General features: G+C 46.9%; 1 protein-coding gene across 1 annotated transcript in view; it reads left to right on the top strand.

Moving 5' to 3' along the window:
* The first annotated feature begins 12,126 nt into the window (after nt 1–12,126).
* The window catches only part of HIVEP3 (human immunodeficiency virus type I enhancer binding protein 3), a 70,213-nt gene continuing 57,888 nt past the window's right edge, over nt 12,127–24,451 (top strand). The window contains exons 1-2 of the mRNA XM_015411686.1: nt 12,127–17,172; nt 18,975–19,120. Coding sequence (XP_015267172.1) covers nt 12,127–17,172; nt 18,975–19,120 — 5,192 coding nt within the window. The remainder of the gene's footprint in view (nt 17,173–18,974; nt 19,121–24,451) is intronic.

The following is a 24,451-nucleotide window of genomic DNA, read 5'->3' as shown; positions in this document are numbered from 1 at the left end:
ATTCATTAAAATGCCCTGCTGGATTCCTGAATGGGCAGAAAGAATTCTACCCGTGTATATCTGTTTGTGTATCTACTCTGTGCATGTATTCCAATACAACGGCGCAGGTTGGAAATGGATTTGCCACAGGCATCCTGCTCCCCCCTATATATGCTGAATACCCCCCCCCCCTCCTTAGAAGGTCTGCAAAGGGCTAGTGAGAGCCAAACTACACATTATGGCTCTGGGCTCAACTTCCTTTCCCTGCAGTCACACAGCAGCTGCCTAGGGAAATATTTTTTTAAGTCCCCAGGAGCTGGGCTCAGGACAATGGGGCAGGGGGAGAATGGGCTCCTGCCTCCCCTCCAACCCATTGTCCTGAGTCAGGATGGTGGTGGTCAGGAATAACTGGCTCATTTTTGGAGCTGTGCATGCATAGACTCCTGCACTCGAGGATTGAAGGATGGGGCATTTACTCCCACCCCAGCCATTTTGGCTCAGAGATATGGCATGGGGGGGAGGCCCACCTCCCTCTGCACCATGATCCCAAGGCCAGTCAAGCTCCAAGGGTCTTTAAAAATGTGCTTCCTCACAACTGCTGTGTGACTGTGTTGGAAGCAGGTTGGGTCCAGACCTAACTCATCAGAAACCGTAATGTGTAGTTCGGCTGTGAGGTGAACTCTGTTTACTCTTTCTTTAAGACAAACCATTGGACTGCGTGGAGTCTTATGTTCTGTGTTTGAGCTGAGCGATGTGGAAATTACAAAGGGGTTTTCCCCCAGCACATCAGACTAGTTTGAATCGGTCATGTTTTTAAAACTCACTCATTCACAGGCACGCACATTCTCTCCCCCCCCCCCCCAAATCGGCAGTTTCAAACACCCATTGTGTCTAGTTCTGGTTTGTTAGATTGCACCAGATTTTCTGCAAGCAACAGGAAGTGTGGGGCCCTTCCTGACCACCAAACAGGGTGCCAGGGATGGTGGCAGTGGAGTGCTTAGGGCTGGAGTTAGGGGCAGAAGTACAGGACCTAGCTCAGCAAAGTGGTCCCGAACAATGCTCCCTCTAAGCTGAATTTCCAGACTGGATGGTGCGAACCATGTGAACAAGAGCCATGTGGTTCAGAGGCTGTAGGGAGTGGGGAATTTGGTGAGACTGAGCAGAATAACTAGTAGGAGGAGTCGACCCACTTTGCCATGGCCTCATTGTGGCCCCGATTGCATTCAGGCTGGCCTTCATTACTCCATCAACATTACTCCATCAACCAGCCTCTTGCACTGGCCAGCATATAAGAGGTAAAACCTGGCAAATGCCCCAAAAAACCACTGAAAAATTGCCACTGTGTTCAGCCAAGGAGTCAAGAAAAAACAGAGCATGAGGGATTATTTTAAGGCATCCCTTCCTGTGAAATGTGTCAGCTCCTTAGAAGGTGAAACCAGCATAAGGAGCTGGGAGAGTTTTCAAGCAGCGATCCGTTGTTCAGAAGAACATGGAAGCGGGCTGCTGCTGATAGTAGCAATTTGGAGGCACCCATTATCAGAACGTAGCGATGTTTGCAAATAGTCGAGACCCGGTGATTGGTTGCAGGCATGGAGAAGTAGAAGTCAGTTCTGAGAAAGAGATGCCGGTGAATAACTCAGGATGGAAAAAGCTGACCTTTTGACTCTTGCAGGAATCAAATCTCGCTTTTAAATGAGGAATAATAAAATTGTTTAACTGTGGTTGTAATTTGATTTGCTGAAATGGAGAGACGCAGGCATTGTGGCTCTTTTTTCCTCTCTTAGCAATTTATAGTTCTATCCAGCAACCATGATATAGCTTACATGCCCCATGTCTCAGCCAGTCGTCCTGTCAACGGGTAGGTGCTCCTTCTCCATTGCCGGTCTTGGCACAGTGGATGCTGTTGGGATGACAAGGCTGTACCCTGCTACCTACGGAGCATCCCAGTAGCAATGGAGCCAGTGTTTACTGCTTCACTCAAGTCCTGTACACATTATGTTAGGCATGTTGAAATCAACGTTTTGTGGAAGGGGAGCAGGCACAAGTGCACCTATGACTGTTGTCTCGTGAGAACTGAATCTAGGTCCGTAGGTTTCTTCCCTGCAGTTTTTTCAGATGTTCCTGATCACAGGAAAGGAATGTATGCATGTATACTTCCCACATATGTAGACTCCATGTTCATGAGCCAGCACTTGCACCTAGGCAGACAATGCGGCCAGTGCTCCCCTTCTAGGCATGTTGATTTCAGCATGCATAATGTCCTGTGTAGAGGCCTTCCCTATGATGGTAGTGAGATACAAGGCTGCTGATAGCCACCTTGGGCCTATGGATGTCCTCTGCCCCCTCCCAAACCTCATCCGTGGGCCCCTCCTCACTTTCAGAAGAATGCACACATAATGTTTGATTAGAACAGGTATGTAGCTGCTGTCCTTCAATGGACTTCAGTATCCTGGCTTTCCAGCCCTGTACCCTTCTTGGTTCTGGCAAGGGAAGTGACCACCTCTTATGAACAGACGTTTCTGTCCCAGTTCTCTGTGGCCATTCCTCCACTCCCTCTTTTGTGTTGGGTAGCTGTTAGGGGTGGGCACGATCTGCATCTTTGCTATTTGGTTTGTAGCTGAACCACAAACTGAACCACAAACCTATACAAACCGGGAGGTTGGTTTGCATACTGAACCAGTTTGTATGGGTTCACGACCCCTGCTTTCTGCTCCCCGTCGCTTTTCATGGGGAGTAGAAAGCAGGGGTTTAAATAGCTCTGAGCCGTTTAAAACATTGCTTCCTGCTTCCTGAGGAAAGACATGGAGAGCAGAAAGCAGTGATTTAAATGGCTCAGAGCTGAACCCAAGCAAGCCCCTTTAAACAGCTAAGTGGATGGAGCAAACTGCTTCATGTGGCTCAGCTGTTTAAAGGGGCTTTCTTGGGCAGCAAGCCCCAGGAACTGGCTGCCCAAGAAAGCCCCTTTAAACAGCTGAGCACTGGATTAGTTTCCAGGCCCCACCTGAAGGTTTGCAGCCCAATCTAGTTGACCAGATCAGCTGTATCAAGGTAAGGAGCCAGCTTATGTGCTAGGCAGAGTTGGTAGAAAGCCTTTTTTTGCAGCTGCATTAACTTGTTTCTCCAGTAATAAAGTTGGATCCGCTAAAATCCTCACACTTTTAACTGTCAGTAACTGAGCCTTTTTTTGCAGCTGCATTAACTTGCTTCTCCAGTAATAAAGTTGGATCCCCTGAAATCCTCACACTTTTAACTGAGTCAGTAAGGGTCAGCCGAACTCCATCAAAAGTGGGTAGAACATCCATCACTATTTCCACCTTCCCAGCCAGCATTCTTGTCAGGGTTTAGTTTCAATTTGTTACCTAGCCTTCTGTCACTGGTGAAACAGCAACGTCATTTCCAGAGCACACTGGAAGTGCCATCATCATGGATGCTCTGGTATGTGGGCAAAAACTATGGTAAAATTGGTTTCTACCATAGAGTTTTTGCCTAAATACCAGTGTGTCCCCACATTGCTGACGATGTGGGTGCCGGGAATGACATCAATGTGTCACCAGCAGCAGTTCTCTCTCAGAATCTAGAGAGACCCAAGGCTGTCCTTTTATACATTGTATCTATTAGGGGACATGAGGAAGGGAACTAGAGCTATCCTTTCATGGCCTCATGGCACCATTGTTTATATACCAAGTTTATCTCTGGAACTGTGGAATACATACTTGCCAACTGAGGACTGCAAAAAGCTTATGCCACCCTTAACTTAGTATTTGATGTACCTCAAGACTCTTCATTGTGTGTAGAATGCTGCATACATTGAGATGGACTCAGAATGGCTTTGTCAAGGCCATGGTTGCATAGGGATACTGTTTTAACCAATCTAATTCAAGGACATGTGTCAAGGTCAGAGGATCGGACCCTAAATGTGCTCCATTATTTATGCAGAAGTCTTTGGTTTTCGTCCTCCCCTCTCATTTCTCTGTTCCCTGCAAATGAGAAGAGACTTCCTCAGCTTAAAAGACCACGTTGTTATTTTAGCGAGGCCATAAAAGAAATTTGGTGGCTGTTCCCATTTTATTTTCCTTGGGTTTTTATTGCCACTTTCTTAATTGATTCCATTTTATTTCTTAATGTGACAAAAGGCGATGGGTTTTGGAGATGGAATCTGAATTTAAATGTGTTTGCTGTCTTCCTTTTATCATCACAACACGCGGCAGTTCCCTTTTTATTTAACTTTTTTAATTCCCCAAGGTGTTTTGCATGAAGGTTACAAAAACAAACCTCCCACCCTTGCATGCCCACTAGCCCTGTTCAGAAGTTACAATGAATGCACTTTATACGTGCATTGAGTAATTCTCAAATTATATTTAATGCATGTATAGCTGAACATGTGATTTAAACCCCCTTGTTTATCCCAGTACTGGTCCCCAGTTTCATTTGTAAAGTGAACTTGTGTTGGTGCTTTCATACAAAGAGATGTATGCATGTACATACGGGTTGCCAACTTCCAGGTGATGCATAGTGATCTCCCAGAATCACAACTGATTTCCAAACAGAGATCAGTTTCCCCCAGAGAAAATAGCACTTTCAGATGGCAAACTCGGTATACCATAGATTCTAGGTGAAATCCCTCCCTAGACTCTACCTTCCACAGGAACAGCCCCCAAATCTCAAGGAATTTCCCAGCTCAGAGTTGGCTCAGAGTTGGCACCCCTAATGCAAGATGTACATGTGTTCACTTTAACAAATGAACGGGCCTTTCTCTCTCTCAGAGAAATGGGTGTGTGTGCGTGTAACCCACATTGTGGCTCCAATCTATCTTTCTGCCTTCTACTCCCAGGGATGCTTTTTGACATTAAACCCCCCAAAAGCATGCCTGGATATCCTGTCATGGATTTCCCATGCAATGTGTAGTTCAGTCATCCGAATCGGGCATCCTGCATTGTTCTGCCTTGTATCTCTGTGGGCATAGATTGGGGGTCACTAGCGGAGTGGGGGGCTGTGAGTGTCCTACATTGTGCAGGGGGTTGTACTAGATGACCCTTGGGATTCCTCCCATCTCTGTGCTTCTATGTAGCTCCTAAAGGTTTGGATCCCCTACCTCAAAAATGTGGCAACTTTAGCCTGCAGAAGCCCTGACATTGTGTATAATTGCAGCCAACATCACTGTCCAGATAATGCCAGTGACTGTGGAAGAAGAAGAGTCAATTTCTATACCCTTCTTTTCTCTACCTTTTAAGGAGTCACAAAGCAGCTTACAATCTCATTCCCTTTCCCTCCCCACAACAAGCACCTTGTGAGGTAGGTGCGGCTGAGAGAGTTCAGAGAGAACTGAACCCAGGGTGGTGACCCAGCAGGTTTCATGGGGAGGAGTGGGGAATCAAACACCATTCTCCGCCTCTCTTAACCACCACATCATGCTGGCTCTCTGTGGCATTCCTATGATGTGATTCCCCACTACCACCATGGTCTCCTGTGGGCAGGAAGAGCAGGCCTTCCTCCTTTGGTAATGACTGTGCGTGTTTCTGTGACAGTAAGCTCCTCATGTGGGGTTAAAGGTCTCTCTAAGGAATGAGCCAGGCGGTTGGGACCCAGTCTGTGCATGGCTTCTATTACCCGGCAAGGTGTTTGAACATAAGAACATAAGAGATGCCAATGTTGGATCAGGCCAAAGGCCCATCCAGTCCAACACTCTGTATCACACAGTGGCCAGAAATACCAGTGCCATCAGGAGGTCCAGCAGTGGGGCCAGGACATTAGAAGCCATCCCACTGTTGACCCCCCCAAGCACCAAGATGACAGAGCATCACTTGCCCCAGAGTCCCTATCTATACCTTGCGGCTAATAGCCACTGATGGACCTCTGCTCCATATGCTTATCTAATTCCCTTTTGAAGCCGTCCATGCTTGTAGCCGCCACCACTTCCTGTGGCAGTGAATTCCAAGTGTTAATCACTCTTTGGGTGAAGAAGTACTTCTTTTTATCTTCTAACCCGACCGCTCAGCAATTTCATGGAGTGCCCACGAGTTCTTGTATTGTGAGAAAGGGAGAAAAGTACCTCTTTCTCTACCTGCTCTTTCCCATGCATAATCTTATAAACCTCAATCATGTTACCCCTCAGTTTGACTGGGGCATCCGTGCCTGCCCACGCAATTGGAAAAGCTGTGAACTTTTAAAAACATGTTTCTCGGATGCTAATGTCATGGTGTTCTTCTTCTTTTTTAGGTTGAACTAGGCCCCGGGGAAAAAATAAATAAATAACAAGAACAAACACCATCAGAGCCCCAGAAAAATCAACATTATTGTAAGTATTCCCTGCTCTATGCCTGGAAAATCTCACCAAGGACATAATTTCCTTTTTAAAGGGCCTGCAAGGCAGAGATGTTCCACCAGGCATTTGGCTGAGGACAGCGACAGTCCCTTCTGTCTGGCACTCCCACCCCCCAGCTTCCCTGGGGGTCAATGGCTTCATCAGGAAAAATCTTAATGCCATCGTAGGATGATGATGATTGATGATGATGATGATGATGATGATAGCAGCAGCATCTCTTGCACAAATGTTTTGAAAAGTTCTAATTACTCCCGACTGGGAAATTCCTGGAGATTTGGGGGGTGGAGCCTGGGGAGGGCAGGGTTTTGGCCGGAAAGGGACCTCAGCAGAGCATAATGCCGCAGAGCCCACCCTCCTCCAGTGGAACTGACCTCTGTAGTCTGGAGATCAGTAATTCCAGGAGATCTCCAGGCTCCACCTGGAGGCTGCAAACTAGGGAGATCACGGGATAGGCGATGGAGAAGAACAAAACAACCGTGATATATTACGCCAAAGAAAAATATCCACAGACTTTATAAGTTTGGTGTAGTGGTTAAGTGCGCGGACTCTAACCTGAGAAAACCAGGTTTGATTCACCACTCCTCCATTTGCAGCTGCTGGATGACCTTGGGTAAGCCGTAGTTCTGGCACAGCTGTTCTTGAAAAAGGGTAGTTTCTGTCAGAGTTCTCTCAGCCCCACTCTCTCAAGAGCAGTCCTTGAAAGAGCTCTCAGCCCCACCTACCTCACAGGGTGTCTGTTGTGGGGAGGGGAAGGGAAAGGAGATTCTGAGTGAAGGGCAGGGTATAAATCCAATCTTTCCTCCTCCTCCTCCTCCTCCATGTCCAATTTACTAGGAGCAATTCAAATGTCATAAACACCACAACAGACCATGCATATCTGTCTCATTTCATTTTCAAACTTTGTCAAAGTGGGTAGTGTTGAAATTCCTATGTAATTAATTCATTTAACGAGCACTCTGGCTACTACTCATGGTAACAATCTTCAAATCCATTTGAGTAATGCCTAGGGTTCCCAACACTGCCTCAGCACATGCTGGGAAATTTGGGCAGGGCAGGGTGCCTGGTGAAGGTGAAGTTTGGGGAAGATGTGATGTCACTTCGGGGCTACACTCTAGGCTGCCTCCCCTAGTCTCTGTGGTCTTTAGCAGAAAGATTGATGAAATTCCTAGAGCATCACTATATATACTGGCCACTTCCCCCCCACTCCTCAATTTCTCAGCAGCGAAATTGGCGCAGGTGTCTGGTAATTCCCTGCCTGAGTGGGGCAGTTTTCAATAGATGCCAATATGTAATGGGCAACAATCCCCTCCTCACTCCTTCCTGTGCCTTTTCCCCCCAATAAAACTTCTAAAAATATTTTTTGCTAGGAAACTGCTCCAGCATAGAGTCCCCAACTTCCAGGTGGTGCTTTGAGATCTCCTGGAATTACCACTGATCTCCAGATAACACAGATCAATTCCCTTGGAGAAATGGCTGCTCTGGAAGGTGGATTCTGTGGCATTATGCCCTGCTGAGCTCCCTCCCTCGGTTTCCCCCTTCTCCCAAGTATTTCCCAACTTGGAGACAGCAACCCTATGAGTCCAGCACCATTAGTACCCTGGGCCTTACTTCCTTGATCCTGCAGTACAAGTGGGAGAACCTTCCCCCCCCCCCCATATGCCAGGAAGAATAACAGGCCCATTCACCACAGTGGATTCTCGGACACAGCCTTGCTTCTGTTCTTCCCCCTTGGAAAGTATTTTTAGAATGACTCACAGGATCATGGCAGCCCTGGCCCATTTGAAAGTGATTTGTCCAACTGGGTCTTCTCTTTCTACAGAAGTGATGGCCTTGAAGACATCCCAGTGGAGTAACGGTCAGAGACAGATCCCAATGAGCTGGACGAAGGTTGGTTGCAGCTCAGAGAAATGGCTGGAAATAATCTTTTTGCATTTGCTGACAATTGGGTTAAACTTTCCACCCTCTTACTTGGGAGTATCAGTTTCTCCACCCGGAACACATGAAGCTGCCTGATTATGGCCCTGTACACATGTTGCAGTCAACGCATGTACATCCTGCATGTGCATATGTACGTATGTGTGTATGAACCAGTGTGGGTGCACTTTACAAATGAAACTGACAGCCAGTACCGGGATACATGAGGGCTTTAAATTACACATTGGACTGTGCATGCTTTTGAACTTAACACGAGAATTACTCATTGCCTGTATAAAGAGAAAACCAACTGTACATTGATTGTACATGTATTCTCTGGTAAGTTCATGAAAAAGACTATTGAGGCAGACCTTTAGTCTGTCAAGATCAGTACTGTCTACTCTGACTAGCAGTGACTCTCCAGGGATGTCTTTCACATTGCATATTCCCTGGTGCTTTGACTGGGGATGTTGGGGGTTGAATTTGGGATGCTTCTGCAGATACTTTGCCCCTGAGCCATGGCCCTACCTCAGACCATCACACTATTTAGTGTGCTACAGTCATGCACAGAGCATCAGTCCAGGGAGACCTGGGGCCCTCTTCCAGGCACCTCCACAGTGTAGTGGATGTTCTTGAATAAGTCACTCTCAAGGGCAGTGGGCCAAAATAAACATGATTTGGGATATATATGATGTATTTTAGTTCTTCTGATTGGCACATTCAAAAGAACTGCATGGTACGGTCAACCTTCAAGGGTCTTGGGTACTGACCCTGGAGCAGATGCTCATCAGAGTAGATGATGGTGAACTAGGTGGACCAACAGTCAGATTCATAGAATCATGGAATCACAGAGCTGGAAGGGACCCTACAGGCCGTCTAGTCCAACCCCCTGCTCAGTGCAGGATCAGCCGAGAGCATCCCTGACGACAAGTGCTGCTTAAAGAGTGCCAGTGAGGGGGAGCTCACCACCTCCCTCTGCAGCTGATTCCACTGTTGCACAACTCTTACTGTAAAAATGTTTTTCCTAAGATCCAGCCAGTACCTTCCTGCCCTTAATTTAAACCCATTATTCAATATCATTACACCCTGCAGGCTACACAAACAATGGCAGTAGAAGGGTGACATGTTGATACTGAACATGAACCGATATTCTGCTTTGTGGATTATGTGGTGCTGAAGGTCTTCACCCTTATTTACTTTATGCAAACTCCAGAGAACATGTCTGTGCTCCTTTTCTGGATAATGTTCCCATCAATTAGGAGGGAAAACACCCTGAATTTTCTCTGAATGATAAATGGGAACGTGTAACCCATAAAACCACCCAATGTGGTGCAGCAGCTGCAGAACAAAAATCAGAGTTAATTTCATTAAATCAACTGCAAGTAGGTTGTTATGGTGACCATTTACAGATTTAGGTCACCTTGGTCATAAACATTCAAACATCGTTAGGATTATACTTCTACTCCTGTATTGATATGTGTTAGTAGTCATTCAGTCAGTTGGTACCTTTATTGGCATAGGTTATAAGCATAAACAATGGAAAAAGCAGTTTTTAACATACATAACCTTATGCTCCCTAGTCCTCATAACAATTAGAAGACACCTTTCTACTGAACAAGTAATACAGGGATGCTGGTCCGGCAACAGAAGGAAAATGAGCCTGTCATCAGAATAGCCATGGAAATTATGCAAGAGGGGACAAATGAAAAGATCCCACACTTTAACATAGAAATCACAATAGAGCAAAGTATGGACCTCTACAAAAGCAGAATCCTTCATGATAGTGGACATTTGCAAATAATGTCAGGGAGGCATTCTGTATTTTTAAAAAGAACTCTGAATTAAAACAAGTAACAGTATGACTTTTATATTTTATTTATTTAATCACATTTATGAATAGCCCCATCCTTGCTATCGCAGGGTTCTGGGCGATGTACTTGAAATTAAACCAGTGAACCCCAGTCCTGTGTACAGTGAAAAGACCCCACTCTATGTTCAGTGAGACTGACATTCACATAAATGCACACGGGATTGCAGTCATAGCCTGAACTTCAGTTGTATTTGTGATGGGCAAAAAGAAATAAGGTGTTCTTACCAATATTTTTAAATGGTTGTGTTCAATCTAAACCTTAGATTCCAGTGTACTCTTCTTTTACTCTTTATTTGGCACATGCATATGACACTTTCAACACCAGTGTTCTCAAAGTGGTTTGTGTAAATAGTTAAGTACATACCAGCTGTCAAGTTGCAACTGAAGAACCTTCCTTGGTGGTTTCCCTTCCAGGTACTGACCCCTGCTTAGCCTCTGGCATCTGATGAGATTGGGCTATGCCGTGCCGTCTTCCCTCTCTATGTAGACAATTAAAGCATTGTAAAACACAAAAGCCGTTCATGGCCAAATCTAGGAGGCCAGGCTTGATGGGGAAAGGTCTGCCTGCCACCTTACCTCCTTCTGATTGTCTCAGCAGGGGCAGTTGGAAGCTAGATGCAAACAGATCCTCAGCTGGAGCTAATTCTAGGGACGATAGAGAAGTGCTTGGCTATGGGCTGCCTTTCCCAGCAATGGCCTCATCAGTAGCAGTTGGGAAGTGTCCCTGCTGAGACCATCAGAGGGAAGAGAGGCTGCAACTAAGCACACTCCATCATGCCTAGACCCTGCTTTCGCAGAGCCCTCCTCTCTCTAGTTCCTAGCTGCTTCTGATGAGGTCCTCAGAGGGGAAGGAGGCAGCAGACAGGCTTCATTGATAGTGGCTGGATGCTAGAGGGTTGGGATGTTCAGCTAAGAGGTGTGGCACGTTGGAGGGGTGCCCGGCTGCTGCCTCCCTCCCCCTTCTGACTCCATCTGTAGCAGTTGGAAGCTGGGGGGAGGGGATGCTCAGAAGGAAGGTGGGGCACGTTGGAGCAATGCCCAGCTGCTGCCTCCCTTCCACTTATGACTCCATCAACAGCAATAGAAAGCAGAAAGGAGAAGATGCTCAGCTGGAGCAGGGTCTAGGCATATTGGAGTAGTACCTGGCTGCTGTCTCCCTTTCCCTTATGATTCGATCCCTAGTAGTTGGAAGTGGGAAGGAGGAGATGCTCAGTTGGAACAGGATCTGGGCATGCTGGGATAGTGTCCAGCTGCTGCCCCCCTTCCCCTTCATCCATAGCAGTTGGAAACAGGAGGGAGGAGATGCTCAGTTGGATTAGGGTCTAAGCATGGTGGCCTGTCCGCTGCCTCCCCTACCTCTGATGGTCAAAGCAGTGGCTACTGAGAGCTGGAGTAAAGATCTTTGAATGATGCTTGAGATGTTATGACTGCAAATCATTTTCTGTTTTTTTTCTTCTTCTCTTGACTGCTGTCATTACAGAAATGTGAGCAGTAAGTTTTCCAAGGTCTCCGAGCAGAGAAGTCGGAAGAACAGGAAGACAAAGGGAGAAACATACACATACACTGTTGAGTGCTGTTTTTCCAAGGCAAGGAGAGCAATGGTTATGAGATGATTAGAGACTCAAGTTTACAAAGGTTTGCATAAAAGAAGAACAAAAGAGACGTTGTGGATGGCTTCGCATCTTTGAAGGCTTGCCACTGTCAACTGCGCTAAAATGGCACGGTTTAAAGCCCCGACCGAGTTCGCAAGGCAAATATTTGGACTCAAAGTTTTGGAAACTTTTCCCTCTTTGAAGTAGTTTGTCGTGCATTACCAATGTGAACTTTATTGAACCACAACCCCCCCTTTCCCCCCCTCTGGTATCAAATAGCAACTAGTGACACTTGAAGTCTCGAGTCAACAACCCTTTCTTGGCAGCTCCGGCTTTGTAGCAAACGCAGGCAAGGCGGGGGATCGATGGAGGAGACCTTTCTTGTTTGTAAATGAAGCCTGCCCAAACCTTCCCGAAATAGCATTTTCTAACTCTCTTGCGAAAAGGTCATGGATCCTGAACAAAGCCAGAAGAGCACAAAGAAGGGCGAGGAAGGTCCAAGGAAAAGTCTGATCAAAGGGGAGGCTTTCCAAGGCACTGTTTCATCTGTTGCTGCAACGTATCCGGGCAGCTCCATTCCTTTGCAAGGGTCTCCCCTCCGGGATATTGCATCGCAGCCGCATTTTCCAAGGGAAGAGACTCAGGAGCAAGGAGCTCAAGCGCACGTCAAGCACTCCTCTTTCGAGCCCCCATCCCACATCACCCAGCTTCCACCGCACTCCCTGCCACCTGCATTCATGCCTCCCAGGAAACAGGAGCACATCCTAGAAGGGTCCACGTGGCAGTTAGTTGACCCAGCGAGAGCAGGTCCCTCCAGTTCATTCCCATCAGCTGGGCTTCATTCCAGTCGTGGCCAGCTCCTACCTTCTCACTCCTCCGTCGTTCCCGGAGAAGAGATGCCGCCCGTTCAAAAGGTCTATGCCCCCCGTGCTTCGCAGGTGTCCACAAAGCAATCGGAAGAAGTCCACAAGAAGGAGAAGAAGCCCCAGAAACCAGGCAAATACATTTGCCAGTATTGTAGCCGGCCTTGCGCCAAACCAAGCGTGCTCCAAAAACACATCCGGTCGCACACAGGGGAACGACCATATCCGTGCGTCCCGTGTGGTTTTTCCTTCAAAACCAAGAGCAATTTGTATAAACACAGGAAGTCTCATGCTCACAGGATCAAAGCTGGGCTGGCTTCAGGAACCGGATCAGAGTTGTATCCTTCTGGCTTGGAAATGGAGAGGATGGTTGCGGAGGAATTTGAAGAGCCTACTGAAGGAGAGAGCACAGATTCAGAGGAGGAGACCCGGACCACGTCAAGCCGGTTGATAGAACTGACCCCCCAGCAGAAGCAAACAATGCTGTATGCAGCAGGGAGCCAAGGGTCTAGCCAGGAGAGCAGTTCCTTTTCCCATTCCAGTATGTCTGTATCCTTTGAAGACAGCAGCCAGTTTGTGGAGCCGGTCTCCGAGCATGCCCAGAGTCATAAATCAGAGGAAACTCATACCATCAAGCAGAAGCTTGCTCTCCGGCTGAGTGAAAGGAAAAAGGTAATTGAAGAACAGGCTTTCCTCAGCCCTGGTAGCAAAGGGAGCACTGAGTCAGGCTATTTTTCCAGGTCTGAAAGTGCAGAACAGCAGGTCAGCCCACCCAACACCAATGCAAAATCTTATGCAGAAATTATTTTTGGCAAATGTGGGAGGATCGGCCAACGGTCCGCCATGCTGTCTGCCACCACTGCCCAGGAATTCCCGCAGGTTTCAACGGAAGAGAAAGTGAGCACAGTCCCCTTGTCTGTGCCTAGAACCCAGGTTATTGAGCATATCACCAAGCTGATTACCATTAATGAAGCGGTGGTGGATACCAGCGAAATAGACAGCGTGAAGCCGAGACGCAGTTCGTTGTCCAGACGGAGCAGCATTGAGTCGCCAAAATCTGGTGCATACCGAGAACCGTTTCAGTTAGAAGTAAAATCTGGTAGTCAGCTTGATTCGTCCAAGTCTTTGGCCTCTCACATGGAAAAAATGAAGCCTGAACAATCACTGCTATCACTCCAGCAATCCCACAGTGCCACAGAGACAGTGCCTCTCCTAAGAAGCCACTCGATGCCTTCTGCTGCATGCACTATGAGTTCCACTCATCCCTTTCGAGGTAGCTATTCTTTTGATGACCGCATCACAGAATCGGAGGTCTCAAGCCGCAGTCAGGTGGCTTCATCCCACCCTCGGATGCTAAAACGGCAGCCTGCCATTGAGCTACCTTTGGGAGTGGAATATAGTACGGAGGAGGGGAGCGCAGCCAGCAAAGAAACCGTTTCTAAACTTGCGGAAGAGCAAGAAACCAAGGAGAGTGAGCAGACAAAAAAGTCTAGAAAGGGCCCGAAAGTGAAAGGGTTCATGTACGAATGTAACATTTGTGGTGCTCGGTACAAGAAAAGGGATAATTATGAAGCGCACAAAAAATATTATTGTTCAGAACTCCAGATCTCCAAGCCTCGTTCTTCCAGCTCTCATACCTCATCAGAATCTGAGAAAGTGTTTGCGGAATCTGATCCTTGGCCTCAGGTGATGCATTATAAGCTGGGAAGCAGTTTAGAGCTTACGCCGCTGAGGAAAAGGCGTAAAGAAAAGAGTCTTGGCGATGATGAAGACCCTCCTTTTGAGTTGACTGAAACTTCCTCATCCAGCACCAGGCCAGGCGGTCAGTTTATTAGCCGGAAATCCACTGATGTGGCCTTGACCCTCACTTCGGAGTCCGTTAAGTCACCAGCAGAACCCAGTACATCTATGCCAGTGTCTGACGTTAGTGTAAGCTTTCACTCTCGGAGTGGAAAACCTGCTTTTAGCATGGAAATCAAGGAGAGGAGAACGACCTCGAAAGAGATCTCAGTTATCCAACACACAAGCTCCTTTGAGAAGTCTGACTCAATAGAACAGCTAAGTGGCTTAGAAGGAGAAGAGAAGCTTCATTTGCAGTATTCATCTCAGCCTGCAGTTCCACATGGCCGGCCATCTCATTCCCTGCAGCCAAAGCTTGTCCGTCAACCCAACATCCAAGTCCCCGAGATCCTAGTTACAGAAGAGCCAGACAGACCCGAGACTGAACCTGAACCTCCACCTAAAGAGCCAGAAAAAACAGAGGAATTTCAGTGGCCACAGAGAAGCCAGTCTCTCTCCCAACTTCCCGCGGAGAAACTACCACCCAAGAAAAAGAGGCTTCGACTAGCGGAAATGGCTCAGTCTTCTGGTGAGTCCAGTTTTGAGTCTGTGAGAAGCCCAAGTCAGGAAAGTAGCATCTCCCATGGCTCCAGCCGTTCAACTTCCTTTGAGCGAGAGGAAGCTGGTTCCCAGGCTGCTGAATCCCACACGAAACCTCTCGGCATCGGGCCACATATGCTAATGGTGCCAGGGCACCATCAGCACCCCCACCATTCCCGAGAAATGCGGAGATCAGCTTCCGAGCAGACGCCCAATGTCTCTCACTCCTCCACTATCTCTGAGACCCGCAGCAAATCGTTCGACTATGGAAGCCTGTCTTCCTCTTCTGCCTCTGCATCCCGCACCCCAACAACAACAGCAACAACAGCGACCCTGGAGAGGCGAAGATGTTTTCTGGTTCGACAGGCATCTCTCACTAGGCATCCAGAGCATGAGCCGGACTCTGCTCCCAAAGGAGGGACAGAGACAGAGGACATCTTGCAGCCTTCAAGCAAGTCTTCAGTTGCAGGGTTGCCTCTCCAGCACCCTTCTTCGTCTTCCTCTTCCTCTCATGGAGGCTATACGACGAGTCAGAAGGGCCAGCCAAAAGACTGCTCTGAGGCCACTTATCCCCATCCCTACACTGAAGCTCTGCAAGTGTTCCATCATCCAACCCCACAGTTCACACTTCATGAAAAGCAATATGTGGGCCCCCAGATCTCTCTCTTGCCATTCCAGCACCTTTTGCCCCACTCAGGAGGACCGTCTGTAGAGCTCTTCTCCAGTCAGGTCATGACGGACATCTTCTCTGGTCCCTACTCCATTCCACAGATACCTCATTCCATATTTCAGAACCCTCCCCTTCCTCTGCAAGAAGCTTTGCTGCACCCGGGCCAGCTACACATTACTCCTCCGTTAATGTCACATCCTGCTGATGTGCAACTCCGGCAAAGCCCGTCCCTCATCCCCGTACACTACCCGGGTTCCCCACCACTCCCTTCTGCCTTTTTTCTTCCCCTCCAGTCCCAGCTGGCTCTCCAGTTGCCGAGTGATATTGGAGCCCATTTACCCCAAATCAAATCCAGCTTATCTCCGCCGATCAGAAGGTCCAGTTTTTCCCCACCTGCAGACTACAGCTCTGAAAGCAGGCTACATATTTTGACTCGCCCAACTAGTCCCTCGGCGTCCGTCTGCATATCCCAGTTGGTTGTACCCGCTCGCTCTGAGCCCGTAGTGTCCCTTGTGGTCCCTGTTCGCATTCAGACCAATATGCCATCCTATGGGAGCGCCATGTACACAACCCTTTCTCAGATCCTGGTCACTCAATCCCACTGTAGCGCCTCTTCTATCATTTTGCCAAAATTTGATGATTATCAAACAAAGGGGACCTTGGTCTGCACTGCTAACGTTCACGGAATAGGTCTCGACTTGGCGCAGATGATCACAGATGAGCAGAGGGCCTTGTTCCAGACTCCATATTTGAGACTGCCATTGTCCCTGTCTGAACGAAAAGGTTACATTCCCCTCAGTTCCACAGCAGAAAGCATCTTGGGTCTAGAGGTGAGCACGTCAACCGTTGGAGGAAGCAAGCGGATGCTGTCTCCGGCTGGGAGCTTGGAGCTTACCATGGAAATGCAGCAGCAAAAAAGGGTGAAGGAAGAAGAATTCTCTGAATCAGAGGAGAAGCTGGAAGTGGTGAAGGCCCCTAGTGCAATAGAGGAAGAGAAGAAAGAGGACCAAAGGAGAGCCAAGACTGAAACCCCACCAAACATGTCCCCTGGACGATCAAAACCACAGGAAGCCCAGAGGACCTTACGGGTGGGATTGCCGCAGCCTGAGGCCCAAGAGGACTATGACCACCAGGCTGGCAAACCATTTGGAAACAAGGACTCTTCGCAGATGGTGAAGAGGGAAGATCCCAAAGATCCAGTGGAACTGCCTGCAGCCAACCCTCCAAGCCCGGCTCTCCCCTCCGAGGCTGCTCAAAGTTCAAAGATGTCTCAAGAAGGTACAGATGTTAAGAAGGTACTCCAGTTCCCCAGTCTCCATACAACTACTAATGTCAGTTGGTGCTATTTAAATTACATTAAGCCAAATCACATCCAGCAAGTTGACCGACAGTCCTCGGTGTATGCCAGCTGGTGCGTTAGTTTATATAATCCCAACCTCCCTGGTATACCCACTAAGGTGGCCCTCTCGCTCCTGTGCTCCAAGCAGAAAGTGAGCAAAGAAACGTACACCATGGCTACCGCTCCACGTCCGGAGGCAGGGAGGCTTGTACCCTCGAGCTCCAGGAACCCCAAAATGTCAGAGGTAAGGAAACAGTTTCCTCTGGCCTTGTCTGTTTGCGGGTAAGCATTGTACGGAGAAGGGAGTGTTTGTAATATGTTTTAAGAATTGGCTTAGAGAAGCTTGCTTCTGTTGGCAAGCACTTTATCCAAAAGTCTTCCCACAGCACTAGCTCTGTTGCTGAATATGAATCGGGATTTTAACAAGAGCATGAATGCCTGTACATCTCAGCAAAATGCCACAAGATTTAAAAAAGAATGCCCAGATCAGGATTATTATTTTTTGCAGTGTTTTATCACTGGGCATGTTTTATGGTGTGTTGAGATGAAGATCACTGGGGAGGGAGTGTTGCATGATATTTGGGGGCATTGCATACAGGACTAGTTTAAGTGTGCATTAACAATGCTGCTTCAGAGAGTTCAGATCAAGGTTTCCTTCCTTCCTTCCTTCCTTCCTTCTCCTCTTATAATTGTCTAAGAACTGGGACTCTGTTTATTCGATCCATCTTCAGCATTGGCTAGGCACAATGTTTCAATTGCTAGAGCTAGGGACATCCTTCTGGGATTCACCCCCAGACTGTGGGTCAGAGTAAATTCAAGGGATAGGTAATCCAGTTACTGGAGGGTCTCCAAATGCAGACAACAGTTTGCAGGAAAAAATTTTCCTGGGGAACCCATGAAAATAAGCCATGACTGGAACTCCAAACATATGTATCACCTGTTGGTTCAAATTCTACAGGACAGGAAGGAGGTTAGGTAAACAGGTAGTGCTTGAAAAAAGCAGACTGGAACAGGAGTCCCAGGTAAACAGGGAGCAGCCTAATTCAACAGACTTACTACACAAGGGGCTTGGGCTTTTGATAAAAATCTTGCTTGAATTTCCCTGGAGACTTGCTAAACAATGAACACTTAAGCTGCAACTGATCACAAAACAGTATGAGAGATAGGGTTGCCAGCTCCAGGTTGGGAAACACCTGGATATTTGGGGGTGGAGCCTGAGGACAGCGGGGTTTGGGGAGGGGAGGGACTTCAGTGGGGTATAATACCATAGAGTCCACCTTCCAAAGCGGCCATTTTCTTCAGGTGAACTATCTCTGTTGTCTGGGGATCAGCTGTAATAGCGGGAGATCTCCAGCCACCACCTGGCGGTTGGCAATCCTAATGAAAGAACACAAGAATACCTAGGGCAGGGGTCCCCAACTTGGTATCCTTTTATGGTGCCCACTAAGTGTTTTCAGGAAGTGAGTGGGGCCAGGTATGGTTTTTGCCCAGCAAGGTTTCTGAATGACTACTGGAGATTTAATTGGCTGTGCAATTTTTTTTTTAAATGCTGCTTTGGCAGCAGCTGCCAGCACAGCTCAAGGATTTACACTGTGCTCTGAAGTTAAGCTTTGGCAATCATTTTATGGCGTGCTCCATCTCCTGTGGCAGACATTTTGTCACTGTCCTCAACCCTGCTGTGTCAGAATTCCAAATGTGCCCACAGGCTCAAAAAGGTTGGGGTCATCAAGTCCAGGCAGTGGACTCTGTCTTAATTTTTGATTTCCTCACATGTAAAATGATTGTGCTTCTCTATCTAATAATGCTAGTTTCTTTCCCAAATGCCACAGAGCCCAATTCGAATTGGACCTCTGCCTATCACCCTGCACCATTTAATGTGGCAAACATGGCAACAAATCCCAATAGGAAAGCTTAAGTTTAGTCCACATGTGGCTCTTGGACTTTTCCCCCCTTCCTCCTGCAGAAGAGCCTTGTTTGATGTTTCTGTGTTCGGTGCAGCCTTTTGAACCATAATAAACAATTGCTTTGATTTTTGGGGGGAGGTAGGTTCATCTGCCTTCACTCCTTCCCAATGAAGGTCGAAAAGACATAGCAAGAACTGACAAAGAGGAGGAGAAAAGAGGGAAATCAGAAGATGACGTTCCCGTATCCAAAAGAGGGGAACCTGCCAGGATCAAGATCTTTGAAGGAGGGTGAGTGTTGTCTGGAAGTTCCACCTTTGGTAGTGTCCATTTGATTGACAGCTGTCCTTTTCAGAGCAACTCCGTGTCACTAAAAGATGCCACACTGAAATCAGTAAAGGGGTAAACCAGGTATGGACTCGTTATTTCCTTTTTCTGTGTCTGTCCACTATCTTTCCTCTAGAGGTCCGTATGCCCCATTTCCTTGCTCTAGCGAGTGGTTCAAAAGTGCTGGTTGGGAAACAAGAATTTTATCTTGCAGAGGTTTGCAGACAGAAGTAATATTGTGATGTGAAAGTGCATTGGATCAGCCAACTTTCCCTAGAGCCTTCAGTTTGGATTGAGCTCAGTTAAGCATCTCAGTGGAAGTGAGGGCCTTCTTGGTTGATCATGAGGCAAATGCCGTTTGTGCACATGTAGGCAGCAAACCAACATCAGAACATGGCTGCCTAGTCATCATAGGAATAACTTCTTCCTTGCGCGCACACTTGAGTCCATGTTGGATTTGGGCGCTGTTATGCATACTACAGCCTAGGGGCAGGATTTGTGATTCAATTGTAAAGTGGTTTCTTTGCATACATTAGGTTCCTGGTCCAATCCCAGGAATCTGCAATTAAAGAATCTTGGGTAGCAGAAAACAGTGGAAGATGGTTTTCACTTTGTGGCCAAGGAGAACCACTGCCTCTTAGAGTAGACAACACTGAGTTAGATGGCCTAATGATCTGACCCGGTGTATGGCAGTTGCGTATGTTGATTTTTAATATGATACTCCCAGTAGAAAGTTTTTTCTCCCTTCCAGTTGACTTGGTTACTTCTGCACGTGGACTGGGATACTAATGTTTAGCCTTCTATTTAATTCTCAGCCACCCCACACAAAACCAGGTCCGCCTGTCACAAGTACTTTATTTATGTATTTTTATGGGTTTCTATTTTCCGTATCCAAACTTGCCCTTTGCACAAGGTAGAACTTTTAAAAATATCATTGAAGAAGAATCAGACAAGTTCTGTACAAACGGAATTTTTCCAGGGCTGGTTTGAAAGGCATCGTGACATCCTCAGAAGCATGCTGTCCCTACGGAAGCCTGAAAGGGACATGCCTCGGGCAGCAGCTCAGCTTTGGAAAGGAGTCGTGCTGTCCCTGAGATAGCCTGAAATCAGTGGAGCGGTTCGGTAATAATAGACTGTGGACTATAGGGTGGATCTAGCCAACTTTTCTACACAGTCTTGCTTAATCCCCCCCACCCCACCCACATGTGATCTTTTTGGGTGGTCAGAGGGGAGCCTTCCTCCCCTTTTCATCAGCAGAAAAGGTGGTTGGATCCGTTTGCATTTTTAAATGGCTGTAAACCTCACCACGACCGTTTTTTTCTTTGAAAGGCAATCTGTAAATATTGGGAACGGAGGAGGGGGGTTGAAATATCTCATCCTTGGCCTTTCAACTTGAGAATTCCTACTTGAGAACTCCCTTGTGCGAAATGAACCTATAATTCTCTATTTGTTTTGCACTGTTTTGTTTCCTTGCACTGAAGTATTTCTGTATTACATATGCATTTTTGTTACATTGTGCATCAAATAAACCAGCCTGGCAGTTTTTACATATAAAAAATATCTGTCGTATGCACATATACTGTATAGATTATGTAGGAAAACTGCTTTACATAGGCAAGTCTACAAAACCAAGGGTGAAAAACAAAGAACCAAAATCAGGGAGAAAAATACAAACACATATACAAGAAACGAAATGGGGCATACACATGCATATGCATACAATATTGCATATGCGTGTGTACCCTGCACAGGCACAGCCCAGGTGACTACACGACATCCCAGATAGTGTCACTGACAATATCTCAGCACCTGGGATTTGCCATGGTCATCTCAGCTGGGTGAAGTACGGTACCCAAGGGGAACCGACGGGGAGCTTGCCTGGTCTTTTGGGATGAATTTAGTGACTGAGCCCTTTCTCTAGGTCAGTGTATGAGTGCTTCTTTGAACTCACTTTAGGTCTTTTAGGTGAAACTAAGGCTGTCTCTTTGGTGGGAAGGTAACAGCGTTCCGTGCGCCTTGGTGTTTAGTTATGCCAGCCACATGACCACGGAAAAAGTCTTCGGACAGCGCTGGCTCTTCAGCTTTGAAACGGAGATGAGCACCGCAACCCTAGAGTCGTACTCGACTGGCTTTCGAGCAAGGGAACCTTTACCTTTTTAAGGCTGTCTCTAAGATGCCCTCCCCCACAATTAGTTGAGGCGGTGGACACCTCACTGTATAGCTGGCCTCCCTGCATAAAAGTTGCCCTGACTATTTGCCCTATGTGGTGCTTGATACTATATGAATCTGATACGGCTCCAGTACCATCAGTCTGGCTTAGAGGGGGTCTGAATTGCTACACTCAATACACCATCTTTTAATTGTCTAATGGGTTTTAGCTGTTTAAGAATTAATTACTGGTTTTAATTGTTTATGCACTGTGTTGTTAACTGCTCATGCACTTTGTTGTTACCCGCCCTGAGCCCATTTTGGGAAGGGCAGGATATACAATACTACTACTACTACTACTACTACTACTACTACTAATAATAATAATAATAATAAAGCCAGGTTAAGATGGATAGCTGTGTTTGTCTGTAGCAGTAGAAAAGAGCGAGAGTCCAGTAGCACGTTAAAGATTAACAAAATTTGTGGCAGGGGCGGAGCTGTTGTGAGGCAATGCTCACTTCTTCAGCTACTTAGAGCCAGGATTTGTCCCATTGAAGTGAAAATTGGAACATTTTCAGAAAATATACACTTCACAATTCACATCTAAAAATCATGGCTGATCTCACTCAAACGTTTCCTAATTCCACTTGCCTGATTGGACTGGCTTTGCCCATTCAAGTTTCCTTTGGTCGTCATCCCCCCCAGATCCCTGTTGTGACCTCAGAAAATCCCCCTTTGATGACTATAACTAAGCGTTATGGTGTTGTTCAAGGATAAGGATAATCAAATATGTTATTATTTAGGAAATGTTATTATTTAGGAAAGATTTTCCTTACAAGTACATCAAAACCCTGGGACTTTATTGTTATTTTTCACCTTCTGTGTTTTTAATGCTAACTCCTGGTAGAATTGAAAACACATTTGGGCTTACTTTAGGGGTTTTTTTAAACTTTCTTTGGCAGTAGGGCCATAGCTGATTTCCCATTTGATCTTTTGAACCCCCACCTACTGAGGAAAGACCAAAAAAAAAATTGTCCCTCACATTACTCTAATTGCCAGACCGCATCTTTGGCCTTGTAGAATTGAGATGGCAGATACAAATTTTCAAAGAAGGGAGGGATTTTTTTAAAAAAAACTTTGTTGATCTCAACAATAATGAATGCCAAACCAGTTAACATGTTCAAAACCAGCATTGTGCCTTTGGCTGCCTTCATGGGCCGGACCCTACCAACTATTCCATTCAGTGTTGCCCAGTTGCCTTCCTCAGTCCAGGGCCCATGCTGTGTGGGTCTTGTCCACATGAGCCCCATGTTTCGTGATGTAACCTTTTTGGCAGTCGCTAGTCTCTTTCTTCACCAGTTGTAAGAGCCAGTAGGATCCAACCATTATATTTCTCTTTAGGTCTTTTAATATACAGGAATAGCATAAACCACTTTGATTCTCCACAGAATAGGCACAGACTTGCATGCAGTTATGCAAACCCTGTATGAACTCAAGTGCCAACTATGCCCCGATTTGCTGTGCCACTTCTCAGGGTGGTGAGAACAGCTGCTACCCAGTCTTGTACTTTTTCCTGCAGCAGTTCCTGTCTTGCGGAACAAGCTCCCCCTTGGGGAGGGGAGGGGTTGGGAAATTCCTGGAGATTTGGGGATGGAGCCTGTAGAGGATGGAGTTTGGGGAAAGAAGGGAGCTCAATAGGGATGCGACAACATAGAGTCCACCCTCCAAAGCCGCCATTTTCTCCAGGCAGACTGATCTGCATAGTCTGGAGGCCAGTTGTTATTCCAGTTCTCCAGGCCCTACTCAGAGCCTGGCAACCCAACGTGGAGGTCTTGGCCTTCTCCACCTTTTAGAAAGCTCACAAAGTGGTACATTTGAAGAAAGTGAACTGAGGCCAGAGTTGGTGTCATGTTAATTTTGCTTCTTGATGACATGGTTTGTTATTTTTTTACAATATCTTTTAACTGTTTTTGTTTTTTGTCTGGCTTTGTGCAAACTGATCTGGGCCCTTACTGGCAGTGGGGAAAGAGGATTTAATTAATAAAAATAAAATAAATGCAAAGTGACATTGATTTCCACAGGAAGTCAAGCATAAGGGGGTAAAGGCAGGCCTTCACATTTATTATGAAGGAAGCAAGAAAAACTGTATTCAACGTTGCAGCATGTCTCATGTCCTTTTGTTTGATGGTATTTCCTTTTTTGTTTGTTGTTCTTGGACAAGTCTTTGCTGATTCCCCCCCCCCCTTTGTGCTTTTGATATTTAATTCTTTAGGAACTGCGCTTGCCTCCACCCTGTCTTCTTGAGTTTACTTTCAGACTTCTTATCCAGATGTAAGCGTTTGGTCATGCAAAAAAACAGTGTGTATTGCACGCATTAAGCCACGATGCATGACGGACTGGGGCCGTGAAAAGAGTTTTCAGGCACTTCTTCCTGTTGCTGGGAGGTGTTAAAGTAGTGGCAAGGAAAACACAGCTGCCCTTCAAAACGCAAGGGCCACGGGTGTTCAAGTTTATCAGCAAGGTGTTAGCCCACTCCCACTATGTTTAGCACTGAACCCAAAATGTCCTGCTAAATTCACAGCCTCATTTAATGTTTGCAGAGCTGGATGTGCCCAGCCTTGTGGGAGGGCCTCATCTAGAGTTGCCAACCTCCAGGTAGTGGCTGGATATCTCCTGGGATTGCAATTGATCTCCAGGCAACAGAGCCCAGTCTCCCTGGAGCAAATGGCCACTTCAGGAGGTGGACTCTATGGCATTATACCCTGCTAAGGTCCCTCCCCTCTCCAAACCATGCCCTCCTCAGGCTCCATCTGCAAAATCTCCAGGTAGTTCCAGACCTGGAGCTGGCAGCCCTATGCTGTGCTACTTCCTGGTGCCAAAAGGTCAGGCCCAAACTGCAACACAGGGCCAGAAGGTAGGAAGAAGTCTTACCTTAGAAGATATGGAAACATCACCCACAGAAGGGCCAAGTTTTACACACTGTCAAGAAACATGTGGGTCTTTGGGAAGAAGCTTTTCACTCCCATGGGTCTTGGTATGAAGTCCTGGGCTGTGGAGTATGTTGCATCAACATCCAAGGGATGGTGTTCACCCCAGTAGAGGCACCTGACGCCTCCCTCTTGATCCCAGAACTGAAGAGGGTCCAGC

Source organism: Gekko japonicus, unplaced genomic scaffold (assembly GCF_001447785.1).
Source record: "Gekko japonicus isolate JY-2015 unplaced genomic scaffold, Gekko_japonicus_V1.1 scaffold112, whole genome shotgun sequence".
Taxonomy (NCBI): Eukaryota; Metazoa; Chordata; class Lepidosauria; order Squamata; family Gekkonidae; genus Gekko; species Gekko japonicus.
Note: the sequence above shows the minus strand (reverse complement) of the source record. Positions and strands in the feature narration are given on the sequence as shown.